Consider the following 21,458-nt stretch of genomic DNA (forward strand, 5'->3'; position numbering starts at 1 on the left):
ATCAAGTCTGGCAGTAATAGGGAACACCTTTCAAAGAGCAGTTAATTTTTTTTCCTGACTTTCAAATAAAAAGCACACAGAGCAGGAGTGAAAGCCATGCTCCAATGTAATGATAAATAGGTCTAAAAATTCCCCATCACCTCTAAAGGTTAATTTTAGAAAAGCAATAGATAAAAATCAGAGATTAGCATATTAATGGTGCCCAATCTGTATTTACAAATCTCATAAATCTGTTAATGGGTAATATTAAGCAGATAAGCGATGTTAATATAATGTGAAAAATATTAAATGCTAAAATTTGCAGTCTAAATCTGGGAGTGTGCATACAATACATTAAAAGGGACAAAATTGTGAATTTCATGGATTAAAGCATTAAGAGCTTGCAGTGTGACTGCCAGGCACAAGAAATAAGTTACGTCTCACACATACAAAGCAATCAGTGTCTTTAGGTCCGGAACAGCCTCCAGCGCATTCCCGGTGGCAGCAGTCGCTGACGTAGGGCCCGTAGCACCGTCCATCACACTGCTCTGCACACACGGTCTTCGTCACTAGGAGGAAGCAGGAGAAACGAACACGTCAGAATCAGAGGTAAGGAGAATGCTTTTCAACTACACACCGAGAACAACAAACTCAAGAGCACACTGAAGAACCCCTTAGGTTTGAAGGTAATTGCTTCAACGGCACTGGGCACTCACGTCCTCCTGGACACCATCACAACAACCTCTTCAGGAACAGAGATGTTGCTCAAGGACTGAGGAGGAAGAATTTTTAACGAGTCTGCTCCTACCCTGGGAAATTCTAGTGGAATTTTATTTTCAAGTCATTAGGTTTTGTAAACAGCTGATGGAAGGATATGAAACACGCACACACAAAATAACAGAAGAGCCCACCAGTTCCACGTGAGTTTTTCCCCAGAAAGAACAGTGATGCCGAATAAATGAGAGAAATGCAGAGTGAGGTTGGCAATCTCAGAAACAAATGTTGTTCTTCATCATGGCAACAGATCAGAATATAACCTGCAGATAGGAACACATTTGGAAACCCAACTTACCTTTCTTAAACAACACAATCCACCCTTTGTTCACAGGGCAACAACTATATTCTACCAACTGAAAAGTGCATGGATTTAAGTGGCACCACATCACTGTACCTCAGGGCTTACTCCTCTGCAAAGAATGGTCAGCAAGCGGAGCACCTCCCTCCCCTCACTCAGCTGGAGCCTGTATCTTTATTTTATTGAAAAATGAAATTAATATTGTCCGCAGGACTATAACAACTGCTGCCTATGGAATGCCAAGAAACTGGGCTGTCAGCTGTCCAGATAAAACCAGGGATGTTACTCTTCTGCAATTAACCTTTACCATTTATTTTGTTAAAAGCTTTTAATGACTTCTCAGTGGAAAAGACTTTTTGAGAAGCCAGAGAACACAAAAATTCCATCCAACTTTCTGCTCAATTCTGCTACTTAACATATTTGTAACTCCTTTCTAAGTACTTTCCAATACAAATTCTGGAAACGCTTAAGGTAATGGCAAGGCTTCCTGACGCACACAGGATTTATTTAGGACATAAAAATGTAAATAATGAAGGAGAAATCATCATTTATAATCTACAGCATACAGCAAGACACTTTCAGAGTAATTCCACCTTGCTGATGCCAGAGGCAAAGCCCCAGACAGCGAACACTTTTGTGCCTTATGAAAGCTGATGGAAGAGATACGGGAAACTTCGGTGAATGCACTTGCTGTCAACATTGCTAGAGAAACAGATTAGAAGGATTTGATTATTTAAGTAACAGCATTGATAAACATTAGGACAGGGACGTGAAACGGGATACGTGAAGCACAACGTACATGCCAGGAGCTGACAGAGGCTCATCTCATGAAAATGAACGAAGGTCTCGTTAGGTCAGTGACTGCTCATCGTCCCCTGCCAGTCCAGACACTGGCCCTCGATTTGCACCAGACCAGTCCCTCTGCTTTCACCTCACAAGGAAGCGACACCCCTGTTTGCTAGAGGCCCCCCTGTGCCATCAGCGGAGAGGTAGAGAACGCTCACTTCATTCCGTCCCATGACCCAAACCCTCCGTTTCCCTGCATCACCCCTCGACAAGGCGATGCCCCCGAGCCAAGGGGGCACCACGCAAGCCCTCTGCCTCCCTCTGACACAGCGTCTGCTCGTGACCACGCACTGAACCCCAGCTGTGGCAGCAGGGGGCACACAAACAGCTGCTGCCCCCCAATGCATGCTTGGTGCCCCCTTAAGCAAGCTCTACAGGCAGAAGACAGCGTTGGGGGTCCCCTCAGTGGCCCCATCCCACCTATCACCCCTAACAAGTCACAGCAGCACCGATCCTTTCTCTCTTTTCCCTTTTTCATTGCCCTAGAGGTAGAGCTCCAAGGAGACAAACTCCAGCTGCACACGATCAATGAGAAGAGGACGTGACCCCACGCCACGGTCACTCACTGGCAGGACACTGTTAAAAAGCATCCCACGCTGCTGCTGTACAAATGTCTCACTTAAACCCGGGAAGTTTCCACGTAAAGCAGCTCTGTGTAGACAATTAGCACGAGCCACCATATTAACTCGATTATCATTTATTGCCCTCAGCATCAGCTGCTGTTGAGAGCGGGTTAAGGTGTCTGCCACCACCACACAACCATCGCTTCCCCATGAGGATGGTTCCTGGCAGACTTTGACAGGGGTGAAGAAGCCAGGGCCCACCAGCGTGTCCCACACCATGGGCTGCAAGAGCTCCTGGGAATCCTCCACCACCGTCTCCTCAAAAACAAGCCCTGAGCGGGTGAATCCCTTGCCTGGAGGGGAGGAGGGCCCTGCCTCTCCTGGGCCCACAAACCACACTGACCACCCCAAAAAGGCGAGCTCGTCTCATCAGCTCAGAAGCATTTCTTTCTAGCGAGCCAGGACCTGAATTGACAGGATTACACACTTCTTCCAAGCTGAGCTGCAGATAAAAGCACTTCCCTAGGCTGTGTGGCTTAAACAGCAGTGGGAAACCATCTCCAACAGCAGCCACAGATTTAAGCGATTCACTGACAACTTTTCAGCTGTTTTCACACTATGCGGCTAAGACAAAGTCATCTGAATTACTCATTCTCCACTACAGCCCTGCTATAAGTCTTGTGCAATGTGAAAAGGCTCAGATACCATCATTTTTCAAAAAACTCCTTAACTTAGACTGCAATAATTCACCCCAGAAAGCCCCATACTGGGACCGACCTGCAGGGCTGCAGCCCTGTTTCATAGAATCATGGAACGGTTTGAGTTGGAAGGGACCTCAAAGCCCATCCAATTCATACCCCCTGCCATGGGCAGGGACACCTCCCACTGGATCAGGGGCTCCAAGCCCCATCCAGCCTGGCCTTGAACCCCTCCAGGGATGGGGCAGCCACCCCTGCTCTGGGCAACCTGGGCCAGGGCCTCCCCACCCTCACAGCAAAACATTTCTTCCTGAGATCTCATCTCAATCTCCCCTCTTTCAGCTTCAAATCCATTCCCCCTCATCCTCTCCCTGCCCTCCCTGATCCAGAGCCCCTCCCCAGCTTTCCTGTAGCCCCTTTCAGCACTGGAAGCTGCTCTAAGGTCTCCCCGCAGCCTCCATGCTGAACAACCCAACTCTCTCATATGGAAGGTGCTCCAGCCCTCACATCATCTCTGTGGCAGCACAGTCCTGGCCACGGTGCCTTCAGAAGGCACATCTTGCTTATGGTTAGGCATTACCTTAATGAGAGCCTAAATGCTGTGCAGGGTAGGAAGCATTCTGAGCTTTCCCGAAGACCAGGAAGTTACGAAGCTCTTTGCGAAATGTATAGTTACATTAAAGGTTTGTCCCTGTCCTTCCCTAATTGTTTATTTTGCTCAGAAAACAAATAACGCCAACAGAAATGTCAACATTTCATTCTAGGAAAAGGCCACAACAAGCCATATTTATCTTGTGTTTGGCTGCACGCAGCATTTGCATTATAGCTGCTGCTGGTGCTATTGACCTGCCAGGCATCTCCAGGGGCACCACACGCCAAGCCAGAAAAGAGCTGAGAGGGCTCAGAAAGTTTTTCAGGATGCTTATTCTAGATAGCTTGCAATGAAGGGCTTTCCCCAAAGCAAAAAAAGCACAAGGAATTACCAGGTATTGTTTGAAGCCCTGGAACAATCTGATCATTCAGATTCCAAAAACCTAACTCAACAGTTCAGCTTCCTGCAATCTCTACCATGTGGGCGCCCTACAGAAATTACTCATGGCTGCACTGATTTAAAAAGATTGTGAGCTTTTCCCCAAAAAACCCCAAAATAAATCTTTCCTTCAAATGCAATTAATTCATTTTATATCTGTGCCTCAAGACCTATCGGAAAGAGTGAAACGTAAGGGTAAATATTACCCAAAATACCAAACTATACGTTCAGGTTGATAGATGTTGATGGGTGGCTCCTAGAGAGGACACATGGCTTGAGATGGTGCCAAGAAGAGAGAGGGGACAGATGGTAGGGAACTGGGCACCGGCTGCAAACAGGCAGTGCCAACCCAGAGGAACCCTGCTGCAAGCCAAGAGAGAGAGGAGTGGAGCAATACTGACCTCCTCCTGCTCCCTGGCGTGGAGACCGTCCACACGGGGAGCTGGTGCCCAGGGTGATCAGGAGCCTTCTCATCGCATCCTCCTCTCAGCCCAGACACACATAGGAGATCCAGGAGCTCCAGGCTGGAACCTCAGAGGAATGCTAGGTGCCGGATACTTGTTTCTTCACCCAATGTAAGCGAGAGGTGAGCCTTCACTAATCACAGCTCAGGCCCCAGGTTTCAACCCAGACTTTTGAGGACCAGCACAACTACCTGCCCTGATGCCTACTTTGCGGCATCCCAAGAAATGTGAGAGTTGGGATGCACTGAACTGTCACAGTCTGGGCCAGGACACCAAAAGACAGTGGCAAACACCAAGGTCTGGAAAACATGTGCCATGCGTTGGGATAGGTTTCTGGGGAATGCAGGACACGGTCGATCTCTTCTAGCATTGCACTGCAATAAAGCAGTAAACTCTGGTGGGGACAGGGTGGAACGGGCATTTCATATATATGTGCAATTAATCACTCTCTCTTATTGTTTCCCTTAATCTTTAATTATGTCAGGGCACTATAAATCTATGAAGGGAAAAATGGGAAGAAACTGCAATCAATGAAAAAGTCTTATGAACATGCAAAGTTATTAGATAAATACAAGGATTTTAATTAAAGATGCTGGCTCCAAGCACAAATGCTGGGTTACCCTGATTGATCTGAGCTGCTGGTTCAGCTCTTTCCGCCTCCCCCACCAGGCTCCCACTTGCCTTTTGCTGCGCTAATTGGGTTCCTACTGCATCGGCACCTTCCTCTTCTCAGCACCATCAGCTCCACAAAGACTGCACAAACACATCTGTGCTCAGGACAAACACCCGTACACCTACACAGTCACAGAGCATTTTACACTGGCTGAACATTTGTGTTTCGGGTTTGATTTAAAGGCCATTTGCCTGTTTTGCATTCCCTTTGCTGGGCTTATATTTTAATTTAGGTTTTTCTCTTCAATTTCAGTTACGTTCCTCCAGGACAAAGTGCATCATCGGTCATTACAATAAAATAACCTATTCCATTTGTAAAAGTTTCGATTTCTTTTCATATGAAAAGTAAAATAAACCCAAACTCTCAACAGACACCAAAAATACTAAGAAGCTGACCACAGATTTTCAAATTCATTTAGTAACTTCCCAAAGTGATTGTTCTTGTGCTTAAGTGGTTCACATTCTATTTAGTGGGTACCCAATACTCTTTGAAAAATAGATTCTTTCATAAAGTATTTCCACATTAGCCTTTCCTGACACCGAAACAAAGAACACTGTCTAGCTTGTAATGTTCAATATGAATATTTACTAATAATTTAATTATAAAGAGAAAATGGATTGTGAACTGAATAAAACAGTACCCTGAAATTACATCTTCTTTATCTCCTAAGAGAACAGCTTATTTAAATTTCATATTAATTGTCTTCTGAAACACCTAAACGTTACTGTCGCCTCAAGAAAGACGTAAGGACAGAGTCAGATGCAGGTGGCGTTTCAGAAAAAGCCAGGAGTACAGAGAGACATTGCTTGAAGGCAACATAAGGAGAAGCTGGGTAGATTGTATTCATGCAAAAAAATGAAAGGATTTTGATTTTTTTCCATATGTAATTTGAAATGAAAGACATGGATTAAGATCTTTCATTTTTTTATCCTTTTCCAGGAAAATCATTGCAGTCTTATCTCGGGAGGGGGGCTCATTAGAATTCTTTGCTTCAGAGACTCAATAAAAAAAGATAAAATTATTAAAATGCAGACGTACCTTGGAGTTGTTTCTAGGAACAAACCTGTTTGACACGGGGATGAAGAAGCACTGAGGCATTTTCCTATGCACGTTTGAAAGACACGCATCCCCAAGGTGACCGGGTTAAGGTATACACTACGTTAGTGATACAGTTCATCCCATCTCCAGCTTGTATTGAAGAATAACATTCACAACTTTGAAAGCCAGGCATGTTTTTTAAAGTCAGAAATGAAGGCAGCGAAAGCACAACACTGCTTTTATTTTTATATTTTGAGTCCCTACTTGCTTTCTTTGCTTCAAAAAGTTTGCAGAAAAAGACATTTTGAGAGAGTGCAATGAAGAAATGCCTATCACCGGCCTAATATCCAGGATTTTCCTTAAATCCTGCTGTTTAGCCAACGTGCAGAGAGGTCAGGGAGGTGGAGAGGAAGAAAATTAACTCCTATCCTTAACAATCAAGAGGCAGCAGAGCAGGCTTGGAGGTAAAAGGCCACCGAGCAGCTATTTCAAATTAGAGATATGTGATCTATGTATCTCCCTGGAACTCAGACGTCCTTCCATAGTTCAGTATATTAAAATCATAGTTGTGTTTAAGCCTGTCTTCCCTGTTTGGATTGTGAGGGCAGTCACTGCTGCGAGAAAGCTGCCACTCCTGGAGCAAACCCACCGTGTGGCTCTGCTAAGCTGACTTCCCAACACCACAGGTAGATTTTTCTCCCTCTGGTATTACTACTTTCATCCACCAAATCAGTTCACTGATTGGAGCACAAAACTTTGTAGAGGCTGAGACCTCGGGAGCTGATCCAGGGCAGTGGTGGAGTCTCCATCCCTAAAGGAGTTTGGAAAACATGTAGGCATAACACTTCAGGACATAGTTTAGTAGGAATAGTGGGGTTGGGCTGATGGTTTGACTGGATAAGCTTAGAGGTCTTCTCCTTGGATAAACTAACCACCTTAAGCCTGAACAAGTGTAATCCAGTCTGGACACGCTACCCAGATTCTTACAGAGTTACTGGTTTTAATAGACAAACAGTCCTCTTGTTAGGATTAAGAATGAACTGGCATTAATTCTAAGCTAGCTGTGATGTAAAAAAATCTAGCTAGCTTGGGTTCAAGTCCCTTTCTGATATCTACTTCAGCACGTAGCCTCGATGTAATGAAGCTGGCTAAGCACCGACTCCTTTGGGGCTTTCATAAAGACTGCAAGCAAAGGAGGGCGACGTCTTGGCTCAATTCAGATAAAGCAGAACCTGCTTAGCACCACTGTACCCGGCTCATTATGCAGTTACTCCTACAACCTGTCCTTAAGCATTTTTAATCACACCCGCAGATAAAGCTCAATATGAAACAGTAATATAAGAACGCTAACTTTAGCAGAGCTCTAGCTGTCATCAGCTTTGCCGGCAGCATCAGGTGATGCTCCTGAATGAAAAGCAGCACCCGGCAGGGTGGCAAAGCCTCTGCAGGCGCACAGCTCCATCTCCTCTGCTCCTCGCTTTGCCAAGGACAGGAGGTCAGCTGGATTTCCTGCTCGTGCTCACCTGTAAAACGCTCATGTCAAGCTGTCTGCCATTTCTAATTTCCTCTTATCTCCTGCTCCGAGTAGGCAAGAGAAAAAAGAGAGGCATAGTTGCACTGCTCCTGATATTTCCAGAAGAAAAGGCAGATGACATTGGGCCATCACCAGCCGAGTGAGTTGGTCGGTGTGCTCACTTGATAGCGGCTAATTAGTCACAATCCCTTCCTCCTATCTACAACTTCGCCGAGGAAACAAGCACGAGCCAGAGCAGGGCTCTCCTGAGGAGACAGCAACCATTTCATTTCCAGTAAACGCAACCTATTTCCACTTTTCTGAATTTCATAAGAATGGAAACATGAGGAAGAGCTTTGTTCCCGCAAGGAGGAAAAGACTTGTAGGAAAAAAAACTCCCAATTTCCTCCTCTTTAGTATTTGCTAATATTGCAACTGCACTTCCAGCTCTTCAGTGCCTGCCTGACAGAACTGGAAGCACCGAAGGAAGAAACTCTCTCAATATAGTTTTTTAATTCATTTTAATGCTCTCTAAATTCAAGAGGACATACAGACGTTGTGAACAGCCCTTCACTTAGGACTTCCTTCACAGAAAACCTATTCTTCTCTCTTTCACCACAGCTCAAATACATTCCAAGTTATTATAAAGAGAACAATTCCGCAAGATAACTAATATTCCCAGGATCCCACTGAAATTAGCGGAGTATTTTGGCACGAGGAACTTTGCAGCGTCAGGCCATCATTAAACATCTCCAAATATGCCTTGTAGTTCTTTCTGTTCCTACAGTATTCACTTCGGTGTATTCCAAAAAACCCATCAATATTCTCAGGAGCCACGCTCCCTGTTGCCGCCAAGCAGCAAAAAGAAAATTCAAGTGAGCTTAAGCATTTTTAGAAAGCACAAGGGAGAAGAGAAAATAATTGATATTTATTCCCCACACAGGTAGGGAAAAAGCAGAGCATCTGTTGGTAACAATATATGGAAAAAAACTTCAACTGTTTTAGAATTATTCAAAAACCAGGATTTATAGTATCCCTTCACAATTAAAGAGAAGTAGGAACCCTGATACATCACTTTTCAGCCCTTTGTTTCTCAGCCATGCGTACTTACAGGTCTGGCAGTGATTCTCTGTGGGTCCCCAGCACCGGCCTGTGCAGGACTTGTGGCAGCGACCACCTGCAGGACAGACAGAAAGAGAGGGAGATGAGAAACAGGGCTTCCTTCACTTCTTCACCATCCAGCAGGTGCTGAAGAGGAGGGTCCATCTCATCTTTGGAGGGGTTTTATACTTGATTAAGGTTGAAAGAGGGTCTGTTAAAAAGGCCCAGGCAGATAGCAGAATCTGGTATAACGACCAGGACACTTTAAAACAAAAAAGATGAACAAGTCTGGAGGATCAAAGAACAATTTCATCACCTGCTGCTATCACTGCTGCTCTCTCTGTCCTAGGTAGGACCCACTTGTTCCTCCACAGCGGAAGAGATGGCCGTGCTAGAGAGGACTTACATCTCTCTGTCTCAGGTTCAATTCAATCTGAACATTCGGTCCCCTTGACTAAATGCCACTCCCACCCCCAAAACCTTGCACAGTCTTCACGTCTACTCTCATGGCAAAGGAAAGGGGCCCTGTGCAACCACCCAACTCCATCAAATCACATAGCACCTTTCCATTTCCAACTGCTGATGCTCAATTTGCGGGTCGTTGTGCTTCTGAAGGAATCTCATGCTCCTTCAGAACCTAAAAGTAATGTTCCACATCGTGCTTCCACAGGTCGACAGGTATAGGCTCTCAAGAGAAAAGGAACTGTAGGAGCTTCCATTGTAAAATGCAGATGGAGGAGGAAGAGATAGCAATGGCAATTTTCATGAACTGCTACAAACTACTTAGTAAACAGCAGCTGAAACCTGCTTGAGCTGAAGAGGGAGTTGAGTTCACAGCTTCCATTTCATGGCTCAGTGCTGACCGTGGCGCGAGAGAACAGAAAGCAGGCAGAAGGCCTGTCATGTTCTCCTCTGGCTGCATCTCACGTTACTTGAGAAAACACTCAGTCCCACGCCAGTTCCTACTGCGAGCGAGTGAAGACCTCATTCCACCGCTCTCATCCAGATGTGGCCAGAGCTCAGTCCCACTCCTGCTCTTTGGGCTTCTCCCTCCTGAATGCTAAACGCTTCCATGGTGCACGCAGAGAGGCTGCTTCACTGCAACCCAGCTGCTAAAATCCTGAGGGGGAGGCAGCCGAGCCCTTTACGCCGAGTTCAAGGGATGAGCTGAGAAACCCAGCATAAGCACCACTGAAGCCTATGCACAATCCTTACCGCTGCTCTTTTGACCATAGGAACCAAACCTCATTTTTGATTAAACTTTCATTCATCACTGAACACAGCCAAGAATCTATTAAGTGAATTTTGAACCTGATCCGGAGGCTTACCTTTCAGCCCTGCATTAACAGTGGCTCCTGCAAACACTGCTCCTCCAGACTAAATCAGATACCTCCCACACACCCTGATGGGACACAGTGTTGGGAGAAAGCACAAAATGCCTCTCAGCAAAGGTTGGATCACTCTCAAACAGCACTCTGCTCCTCTGGTATAAGGATCTACAAGATCCTTATACCAGAGGATATAAGGATGATATTTGCACTGATGAGCAAACCCACTGTCACAGTTCCGTGGACCTTCTCTCCCTACGTTTCCAGAGCCAGCACTCACACAGCCTTCCTGAGATGAGATTGGATGATGATCCCCACGCTGTTTGCCATCTACCTTGTTAAAACTACCAGCTCCTTCCTGCATTCGTGTTCATTTAAAGCAATTACGCTCGGGAAGCGTTGTTGCTGACATCACCAGCCCATAATTTGCTGTCATGTTCTGCCATCTGTTTCTGTAGATCACAAATGCACTGTAACTACATAATGCAAACTCATCCTGGCTGACAGCAAGGGGACTCCATCTGCTATGGATAATGCAACTTTAATCAGTAATAACAATTATTATGATTATTAAGAGACTCCTGGAACCCTGTGCAGAAAGCAAATACATCCATATTAATTTATAAGAAGGAAGTTTAAAAAGAAGGTGAGGTAACCAGCAAATTAAAGGAAGAATTTTAAGCAAGGAGACTCAGTAAAATTAAGTTTGTTTGTTGGCTTTGGTGGACATCCAGCTGAATAAAAATGATCCCCAGGAAGAGGGTTTTATAAACTGGCTATCCCTGACCAACACAAGTCAACGTAAGCAGCCAGAAGCAAAAGGAGCATTTGAATGAGGAGTGGGTCTTACAGATAGATTTATATGTCAATAATAAATGTATTGGCCCTAAGATTGATGAGGTCCTTGAAATAATCCCATTACTTCTCACGGATCTTTCTGTACAGATTTGTTGGCATTTTTAGATTCTGCTGAGCCAACAGATTTGAGAAAAGAAATCATCAAACCATTCTGGGCATACAATAACTTATTCCCATTATTCCTTGTGTCTCAAATATTCTAAACCCCTCCAACATGCAGCAGTAGGGGCTAAAATAAATGTCTACTGAAAAATGGCAAACCACCGAAGTGCAGAAGTGCTCTTCCTTTTTTTTTGACGCAGCAGGCAGTACAGAGGCAGAACTCCTTCCTACGATCTCCTCCACCTGCTCTTGACATCAAAAGAAGCTGCATGTCCTAAAGTCCTGGTAGCAGTCCGTGGGACCTAGGAACGCTCAGCCGCAGTGAAACAGCCCGTCTGTAACAACTCACATCTGCCCTTATTTCAATCATAGAAAAGTTTGGGTTGGAAGGGACCTCAAAGACCATCCAGTTCCAACCCCTCTGCCATAGGCAGGGACACCTCCCACTGGATCAGGCTGCCCAAATGGGACACGTCCCTGCCCATCACCGCGGGGTTCAAACTGCCTTCAAACCGGGATTCAAGAGTTAGCTGGAATTTGTCTGAAAATCCAATCTCTGCAGGGCTCTACCTTGCCCGTTCACTTAATTCTTGCACGTCAGTGATAGCATGTAAGTAAAACTTTTTTTTTTTCCAAACCAGATCTGGAGAGGAAGAACTTGGTAAAGTCTCCCGCCTCGTTACAGATGTGACACACGAGTACATTTCTGCTCCTGAATAGTTGCATGGTTTTATGTATGCGATGATATTCTGTTTGTGAGACTGCAGAGAAGGAGGGAAGGAGTAGAAGGGAGGCTTACATAATTTTTACACGGTCTGCTATGAAATCTAAGTTTTAGAAAAGGCAGATTCCCACTGGAACAGGAAAATTAATTTTGCTTTGGCAAATTCCACATAGAAATCCAATGGCTTGTCTCCTGGGCTCGCCTTCCCTTAAGCCAATACCACCACAACAGATCTTCATTATGCGCTCCGGTGCAGAGAATCGTTGTTGTAACTTCCAGGATAGAGTTTAATTTACAAGAGATGCTTCTTCTCTTCCACTCAGGAAAAGTCACCAGCAGAAACCGCTTGGTGACAAGCTTCGGAAAGACCAAGGTTACTTCATCCTTGTGCTTCCCCGAGAATTGAGCAGGGCTTTCCTGCGGCTCCAGACTGACTTTATTATTTCATGAACAGTAAAACCGCAAAGGATTAAGTTACTGACAAGACAAGAAAAATGAAGTCCTCCTCTTAGCTCTAAGCTGAGTGTAGTACAGAGAAGAAACATTGCTTCTTCCCTGCCAGCTGCCTCAAGCAGACCTCGCTCAGTAGGAGAAGAGAAGCAGAAATAAGAGGAGAAATGGTCTCACTTTGCACAAAGCTTGCATTTAGAGATGGATTCTACCAGGTTAATAAATCATTAATAAATGTTAGCGTATCTGCAGTGCACTGATACTGAAGAGTGAACAAACACTGTCAAAATAAAGTGGGTTTGATGGTTACAAGCCATGCTTATAAGCAGCCTCTTTACTTACCTAGCAGTCTAAAATAATTGATTAACTATCCAAACACCTATAAATCATTTATTAGGTTCTGTAAGCTGCTTACAAACTCATCCTTCCACCTAACAAAACTCAGTTCTGCAAAAATGATAGAGATGCCACATAGATTTTTCTAGACAAAACTACCCCAAGGTCCACAAAGTTCCAGGAACGCTTCATGGTCAGAGTCCCAGACGCTTCTTTCCACTGCTTAGGTGGGACAGAAGATTTAAATACACTTATGCCTTACTTTTCTAGGCAGCTAAAACTCCTTAGATTTACGTATGAACAGATAACAAAATAGAAATACAATGCAAACACCTCAGCACAGCATTAACGAGAATTAAAGATACCATTGTTGTGACGGATTGTTCTGCCTTTATCAGGCCCTAATGCTTTCCCTGTCCTTGTCTGACTATTCCTATAGTCACACATTCATTCCTTCACATTCCTTTGTTGAGCAAAAATCATTTTGCATTTTCCACCAGCCCTGCCATAGCCTTCAGATCCCTTCTATTGATTTGGAAGTTAATTACCTAACAGACTCACAGTTTTCAGGATTTCCTTTCTCCATGCCAGGAGAGACACGTGTCACAAGAGAAAGCAAAACCTTCTGCAAAGGAAGAAAGGATCTTATAGAAATATCTAGAGCCTGTGCTCTCTTCCTCCCTGTAGAAGTGTTCTAGGAGACAGAAAGAAATCTCAGGGTCAGTTCCTCTACCTGTATCAAACTCTTCTTCACTGATGTCAGAGGAGTTCACCTCGGGATGTATCACCACCAAACAGTTTTCCAACATGGGATTAGTCCCATAAAATTCAAGTTTTTTTTTAACAAGACATATCTGCACTGATATTTTTACTTCTACTGTGATAAACGGCAGCACTTAACCAACCTGTCCTGTCTCGTATTTGTATAGTTGCTTCTACCCCAACATCTCCCTGCCTGACCGAGGTTCCCTACACAGATATTAACAGGATCGCTTGCATACCAAAAATGTCAGCAACTAAAATTCTCTAAGACTAGTTTTGGAGTTTTAAAAAGCAAGGAATCTTTCATCTGGCCTGGGCAACACGTGGAGTGATCTCCATCAATCACAGGCAGTGAGACAAGAGCTGGGGACAGATTGTATTTCCAACTTACATACATGTGTATAAGCTTTCCTAGGAATCTTATGCATTTTCTACTCCTTTCCAAGGACTAACTTTAATATTACTATGAACTTCACACCAGTCAAAACTCTTGCTCATTTGGAGCCAGCTCGAGCTCTGCCTGACCTTGCATTAGAGACAGGGAAGCACTGCAAATAACAGGGGGTTACAGAAGAAGACACATCTGTGCAGTGCAGATCATACTGAACACAAGCATTATCATCTTCAAAGAATGAACGGGACCTGGAAAAACAGTTTTCAAGAAAACAGGGACATTGTGTCTAACTGTCAAAAAACCACAATTACTTACATGAAACTTTACTTCAGCTTTAAACAAAAATATAATAAACAAAAATACTTTTGCAATAGTAACTACTTTTTATATCAGCTTTACAGTGAAAACTCACACAGCGTTCATCAATGATGAATATCACACTGTGGAAGAGCACAGCGTCTTCTGTAGATCTACCACCATCCTCAGACAAAGCTGTCTAGCGCCCACTCCACCACTGCCAGTGTCCAGAGACCTCTGGGGCTCAGCAATGGTGAAAGCCAGTTCCCCTTGGACCCAGCTTCCAGCAGAGCCTTCCAGCTCTGCCATTCCACGCCCTTATCTCCCTCTCAGCAGGTAAGAGACACACAAATGGAGCAGGACTCCGGCAAAGGCAGCTAAAAGGAAACTGCCATGGGAAATGGAAAGAACCAAAGAGATACGCCCTGAAAGACAAGCCCAGGGAGAGATAAAACTGAGCAGCACCAAAGGAAACAAAAGCTGATTATCAAAGGGGTGCTCATTTTCTTGAGTAATGCGGGCTGGAGACAACCCTGGCGTGCGCGCAGGGACCAGGGACACGTGCAGAATGGCAGAATTACAGAGTGTCGCTAGATACGCCGGTGGCAGGCACTTCTGATTTTAAGAGAGATTGGCCATCAGAGGGAAAGAAATAAATGGGAAGGTAAGAAGAGCAAGTCAGCAGCACCGACTGGGCGCAGGGCGGTGGATGCACATCTCTCGCTGACAGCTCTGAGCCGATAGGAAGCTCCCTGGAACGTTACTTAGCTGCTACAGACAAATGTCTTCAGGCCACAGCAACGACTACAGAAAGGGACCTGAGGGGGTAATGAAGACACTGGTTATTTTTCTCCACCTGGAACAGACAGTGCTGGTAAAGCTGGGTGACTCGATGCATTAATTGGGGGTTTAGTCATTCCACACGAAATAAAAACCTTCACGTATGACATAGTCTAAAACTTTACACTGATTAAGCAATTAGGAGCTATTAATTATCACTGCTTATAGCTGTCAGCACAGAGCGATGTAAGTGAATTCCCACTACTCAGGTGGTGAATTAGTTCCAGTCAGCATCGAATTCCTCTCAACACATGCACAGGGATCCTGAGCAAACGGGGCGACACAGCTAGAAGGCTAAAAGGACAGGTCAAGCCATACCTGCTGCTTGGCAGGTCCATCAAGAAAAACAAGCCCTCAGGAATCTCTCCTTGTAACCATTACTGTTAAAGAAATGTGTTCCTCTCCAGTGAGCCCCAGAAAACCGCAGATCCTCACCTGCCTGCAAGCTGGAACAGCAGAGGAGCTGAACCCACCTCTAACGGGGGGCTACACAACCAAATGCCTTCCCTCGTGTGAGCTGGGCTTGTTCAGCCTGGAGAAGAGAGGCTCCAGGGAGACCTTAGAGAAGCTTCCAGTGCTGAAAGGGGCTACAAGAAAGCTGGGGAGGGGCTCTGGATCAGGGAGGGCAGGGACAGGATGAGGGGGAAGGGTTTGAAGCTGAAAGAGGGGAGATTGAGATAAAATCTCAGGAAGAAATGTTTTGCTGTGAGGGTGGGGAGGCCCTGGCCCAGGTTGCCCAGAGCAGTGGTCTCTGCCCCATCCCTGGAGGGGTTCAAGGCCAGGCTGGATGGGGCTTGGAGCCCCTGATCCAGTGGGAGGTGTCCCTGCCCATGGCAGGGGTGGGACTGGATGGGCCTTGAGGTCCCTTTCAACCTAAACCTAAATATGATTCTATGTGGACCATCCCCACAGCACACAGACCACAACGAGCCCAAGCCCCTTACAAATACAGGGGTAGCTCTTATTTTTGCTTTTCTTTGTACAGAAGAGGAAGGTGATGTTGTACCATCTGTAGGTGTTAATGCTCAGTTGGGACGTGGGATCATGCATCCTGCTTTCTCCTTTGTTCCCTGGGGTGAAGACTCTTGCCTCCCAGGACACCAACTCCAGAAACAGTGCACAGGCTGTTGCTCCCCAGCAGAGAGGAGCGGAGAGCAACCAGCCATCTCTCCCTACAAGACGAGGAGCTCGCTGGCCCTGAAAGGAGAACGATGGACTTGACATGCAACCAGTCTTGGGTTCTTGCCCCCCAGCTCGATGGTTACGATCACTGAAGAAGCAACACATCTAAGGGTCAGCCCATGCCCCTAGGACTATTTTTGTATCTTATCTGATGAGTATCTAATACTCAGAATTTCAACAGAAAGACTAGCAAAGAGCCCAACTCAGACCAACCTGGGCCAGTTTCTGCTGGGAGCTGGCAGGTACAGATCTGAATGCCTTCAGGCAAGGCAGAAAACAGAACCCTGCTCCTCCCTGCCAAACTCATAAGCTTTAATGTATCTCATAACAGGGAGGAAAGGTCCTTCTTACTGAAAAGATTTGAGTGGGAGCAACAGACAGCTCTGTGAGGGGAAGGCAGCAGGCAAGTAGGCACCACAGCTTACCAGCAGAGAGAGACCGTAAATAGCCAACCTCTCCTATGCCTTTATATTCATTTCAACATTAATTTCCCCTAGTTTGCTCCTGGCAAGTACTATTTTAATGGGCTCCCTCCTCTGCATGGGCATGCCCAGAAGTGCATGAATTTCATCTCTAAAAAGCAATCATTGAGATGCCTAACACTGTGACACCCATACCCTCCCTTGTCCTGGGACACTGCCCAGGAGCTCTCAGCCCAGGTGCTTCTGCTGCTGGTTTGACAACACATAAAATCAAACACGACAAACAAGATGAACAGCAGCAACTCCTGCTGAGCAAAGCAGTCAGACACACACCCGGATCAGTGCTTGAAAGAAATGTTATGCCACATCTCTGTCCCCAGGTGCAACAGCAGATTTGCTACCTGGTGCGTTCTCTTGGCTGAGAACTGACAGATGCGGAGATAGGTTTCTTTTTTGGACACAATCATGGAATGGTTTGGGTTGGAAGCGACCTCAAAGCCCATCCAGTCCCACTCTCTGCCACAGGCAAGGACACCTCCTACTGGATCAGAGGCTCCAAGCACCGTCCAACCTCGGCACTGTTAGAGGAGATTTTCAAATGAGGCTCTCAGCAAACTCCAAGATGCACAGAGAAGCCCAGGCTGAAGCTGGAGCTGATTTTGTGCTTGTGTAACACCAACTTCCCTGCCCCTCAAACAGTCAATACCCCATAAGTCAAACTAATGTCCTGCAGTAATGCTCCTGTAATGCTGCCAAAGCAGTAATAAAGTTTGAACAGAGGGACATACATCTTTCATTTATTAAACAAAGTAATAACCTCAAAGAAAGGAAATCAGAAGTTGAAATTGAGGTTGCTTTTAAAATTCACTTTACTTTTTCTTGATGCCACGTAATGTCCCTAGAGGCTGGCTGGATGCAGTTAGGTGTGCTACTGTATAAACCAACTTTTGACTCAATTGGATGGAAACAGCAGAAAGGAACTTCCTGTTGCTACAAAAACTGAAGTCCAGTTAAGACAAGCTTTGGATAAGAATCACCGCATACTTATTCAAACGTATCTCTGGCTATTTGAAACAAATCTTATTACAATAAAACAATAATTTGACAACAGAAGCCTTTTCACTGTTGGGAAACAATGCTCAAACTTATACTCTGATATTTAAATTCAGTGTTTGCTGTCCAAAACCAGTTAATGAAAACAATCATACTCATATATTTCAGACTACAATTTCCTGGATAACCTTCAGCTATTGGGATCTGCGCAGAGTAGATAATGTGGACATTCTGTGACTATCGTATAGGTGTACTATAATGAATTCAGTATGAAGTTGCACCCTGCAGATCTGACAAGAGACATTTTTGGGAGGGTGGGAGGCACACAGCAGCTTCAAGAACAAGTAGATGCAATTACGCGGCTGTAGTTTTTCTTTTCTTCGTCTATCCCTAAGCAGCTCTTCAAAGGCATCTCGCTAGAGCAGCTGGAGCTTGCTGCCAAAGACCAATTCCACCCACCCACCCACTCACTACAAATCTGCCAATTACCATTCAATTAGACTGCTTTAAATATTCGGAGTATTTGGGGTTTATTTCCTACTCTCAAGAACCACTGGTGGTTTTGATACGGCAAGCTGCTTATAATGGAAAGGGATGCTTTCATTTAAGCTGAAAGCCTCTCCCTTGTGCAACATCCTGCTTAAACACCAACCTGCTTACAAACAGGTGGCACTGGGTAATACACCACAACCCCCGTTCCTGTTAAAACGCAAGCACTTAACCAAGAGTTGTCACATGCTGCTACCTGGAGCACTAATTAATAGAATCGTAGAATCACTAGGATGGAAAAAGACAACTAAGCTCATCCAGTCCAACCATCAGCCCAATCCCACCGTGCCGAATAAACCATGTCCCAAAGCACCACATCAACAGGCTTTCTGAACCCCTCCAGGGACGGAGACTCCACCACTGCCCTGGGCAGCCTCTGCTGGAGCTTCACCACTCTTTTGGTAAAGAAATTTTCCCTAATATCCAGTCTAAACACCCCCTGGTGCAACTTGAGGCCGTTTCATCTGTTGCTTGTTGGGAGGACTTCTGCAGCTACAGAATTAGGGCAACTTCGGACAGGGTTGGTTTGGGGAGTAGGTATTTTATCTTTATCTTGTTGAAAACTATGTATTTCGCCACAAAGAGATGCCTGGGTCAGATGTTCCTCAGCAACTGTTAGTGCTGGTTCTCTCAGCGCCCTCCTGTCTGTGTCCACTACTCTTGGAGATCCCTGGCCTATGCTCTGGCAGTCCAAGGAGTTTCATTCCCAACAGCACTACTCCTTCCTATTCACAAGGTATAGCGTGTACGCTACTTACTTTTTATTCCATGAACTCAGCTGTTAGAGGTGCGCTATTTCCATTAAACACCACTCCTGCCTGCCTGCCTTGCAAACCCTTTTCAAGGGCATTCACCAATTGACAAATCCTTTCTGAAAACGTGGCTGAAGGTATTTATTAGGAAACCAAACCGATTCCCTTTATTCAAAACACACCGTTGTGGGCTGAGGAAAAACATTACAGGCAACTTCATGCAGCTCAGCTTGCCATACTAATGCAAAATAAGTTCTGTCACTGGATTTCATGTACTCCTCCATCTTCTGTTAGACAGGCTTGGAGAAACCTATTCTCTAAAATCATAGAACAGTTTGGGTTGAAGGGGACCTTAAAGATCACCCAGTCCCACCCCTGCCATGGGCAGGGACACCTCCCACTGGATCAGGGGCTCCAAGCCCCATCCAGCCTGGCCTTGAACCCCTCCAGGGAAGAAATTCCTCCTTACATCTAGTCTAAATCTGCCCCTCTCCAGTTTATACCCATTGCCCCTCATCCTATCACTACAAGCCTTTGTAAACACGCCTCTGTAAACGCTCCCTCTCCAAAGATCAGTCTCTTCTCTTACTGCATTGTCTTTCAATTCCAGGTGAATAAATTCTGCCCTGACTAGAGATTCCTAAAGAGCAGGGAAAGCAACTTCCACGTATGCTGAGAAGGATCACTCAGCTTCGATACAAATTCTCCTCCAAGCGAGGTATCTGTGAAACCGCTGTGAAAATGCAACGCTGCAGCCCCTGAAGCGTGCTCCACGTGGAAGGAGCTCTCACAAAATGGCTCAGTTATTTGTGGCTTTTTATCACAAAGAACAGCTTCTCCTCCCAGCTTTGCTCCGGTGACACCGGCGGCAGGGAACATATTCTCTACCGAGGCCACCTCTCTGCGGAGACCCCGCTCGCCGGGCTCCAAACATACACTTAAAATGTTAATTGAACTTCAAGTAATAACCTCAATGAAAGGTTATAATTTAACAAACTCTGCAATAACAAATGTCTTCAGCGTGCACTTTCTGGAATGCCATTTTCTCTGTAGGTAGTTTCCAATTTAGATGCACACCACAAATGAGACACCAGCTACTCTGAAGGTTGGCTTGAAGCGTGAATTAGTCACTTCCTTCTTTTCTTTTAGCCACCATACATAAATACAGTGCTGTTGTGCTGGCTTTTGTACAGCAAAGGCCTTGTGCTTTGAAAAAGGACAAAATACTCTCATGGTGAAGAAATTCTTCCTAATACCTAGCCTAAATCTGCCCCTCTCCAGTTCACACCCATTGCCTCTCATCATATCACTCCGAGCCTTTATGAACAGTCCCTCCCCAGGTTTCATGTAGCCCCTTCAGGTACTGGAAGGTCGCTAGAAGGTCTCCTCAGAGCCTTCTCTTCTCCAGGCTGAACAACCCCAACTCTCTCAGCCTGTCCTCGCATGGGAGCTGCTCCAGTCCTCTAATCATCTTTGTAGCCCTAATATCTGTACTGCATTCAGCTCTTCTGATTTTTTACTGACTGACAACGTTTTTACTGCAAGAAAAGACTATTCTCCCTCCCACTCTGATTCCAAGACTCTCATTTCACCAGCAGGACATCCTCACTGCAGCAGGACAGGTCCTGTACCAGAGCCTGGCTTGGATGGGCCAAGTGGAGCACACCGGTGAGCACATGCAGAATTTTACATCATTTAGCCACAGTGCCAATGAGAATCGGTGGAAATGTAGGACTTCTGGGAGAGACAGCAGGGATCTGAGGAATCCCTGTTGTTCATAACCATCACAGAAATACTTCAGAATTAAATACCCAATGATCTGACCAAAGTATAAATTCCCCGATAAGTCCTTATGTGTAAAAATGATCCATTCCTAATACCGCAACTGCTGGTACAAAAATTTAGCTACTGTGCCCTGTGAAGAATTGCAAAGCCATTCCTGAATATTAAATCAAGGGGCTGGCCACCCCGAAACCTCATTTTGTACCTGCAGCAAATGGCCATACACAAATTAGCCCACCCTTGTCCAGCAACTCCAAACAAGGGCTGTTAGCAGCCAGCAGAGAACAAAGCTTATCACTTCTACAACATCCTATGTAAACAACAACTTACACTCTTTATGAAATTCAATAAAAGAACATACTCTGTGTGCTGAACAGGATGGATGTGTATTCACACGGCTTATTTTCTCCTATAGCGATTTAAATACACACAAGGAACTTTTGGCCTTCATCTCATATAAAGAGATATTTTTACTAAACTAAGTTTCTACCAAATTGTTCCCGTTTCTGCATTTTTAAAGACATCTCTTTTAAGAATCTATATTACTCCTTTACTTGTCATGCAGAGAGCTTGCAGTAGAATGCAGTTCAACAAGCACTCAGCTATTGAAACCAGTGGGGTAGCAGGTGAACCTAAATAAAGCCACT

General features: G+C 45.2%; 1 protein-coding gene across 4 annotated transcripts in view; it reads right to left on the bottom strand.

Moving 5' to 3' along the window:
* ERBB4 (erb-b2 receptor tyrosine kinase 4) overlaps positions 1 to 21,458 on the bottom strand; it is a 600,803-nt gene that overhangs the window by 145,499 nt on the left and 433,846 nt on the right. For all 4 annotated transcript variants that reach the window (XM_069860563.1, XM_069860561.1, XM_069860564.1 and 1 more), the window contains exons 5-6: positions 8,991 to 9,056; positions 430 to 548 (exon numbers count right to left, since the gene is read on the bottom strand). In XM_069860563.1, coding sequence (XP_069716664.1) covers positions 430 to 548; positions 8,991 to 9,056 — 185 coding nt within the window. The remainder of the gene's footprint in view (positions 1 to 429; positions 549 to 8,990; positions 9,057 to 21,458) is intronic.

This window comes from Phaenicophaeus curvirostris, chromosome 7 (assembly GCF_032191515.1).
Source record: "Phaenicophaeus curvirostris isolate KB17595 chromosome 7, BPBGC_Pcur_1.0, whole genome shotgun sequence".
Classification (NCBI taxonomy): domain Eukaryota; kingdom Metazoa; phylum Chordata; class Aves; order Cuculiformes; family Cuculidae; genus Phaenicophaeus; species Phaenicophaeus curvirostris.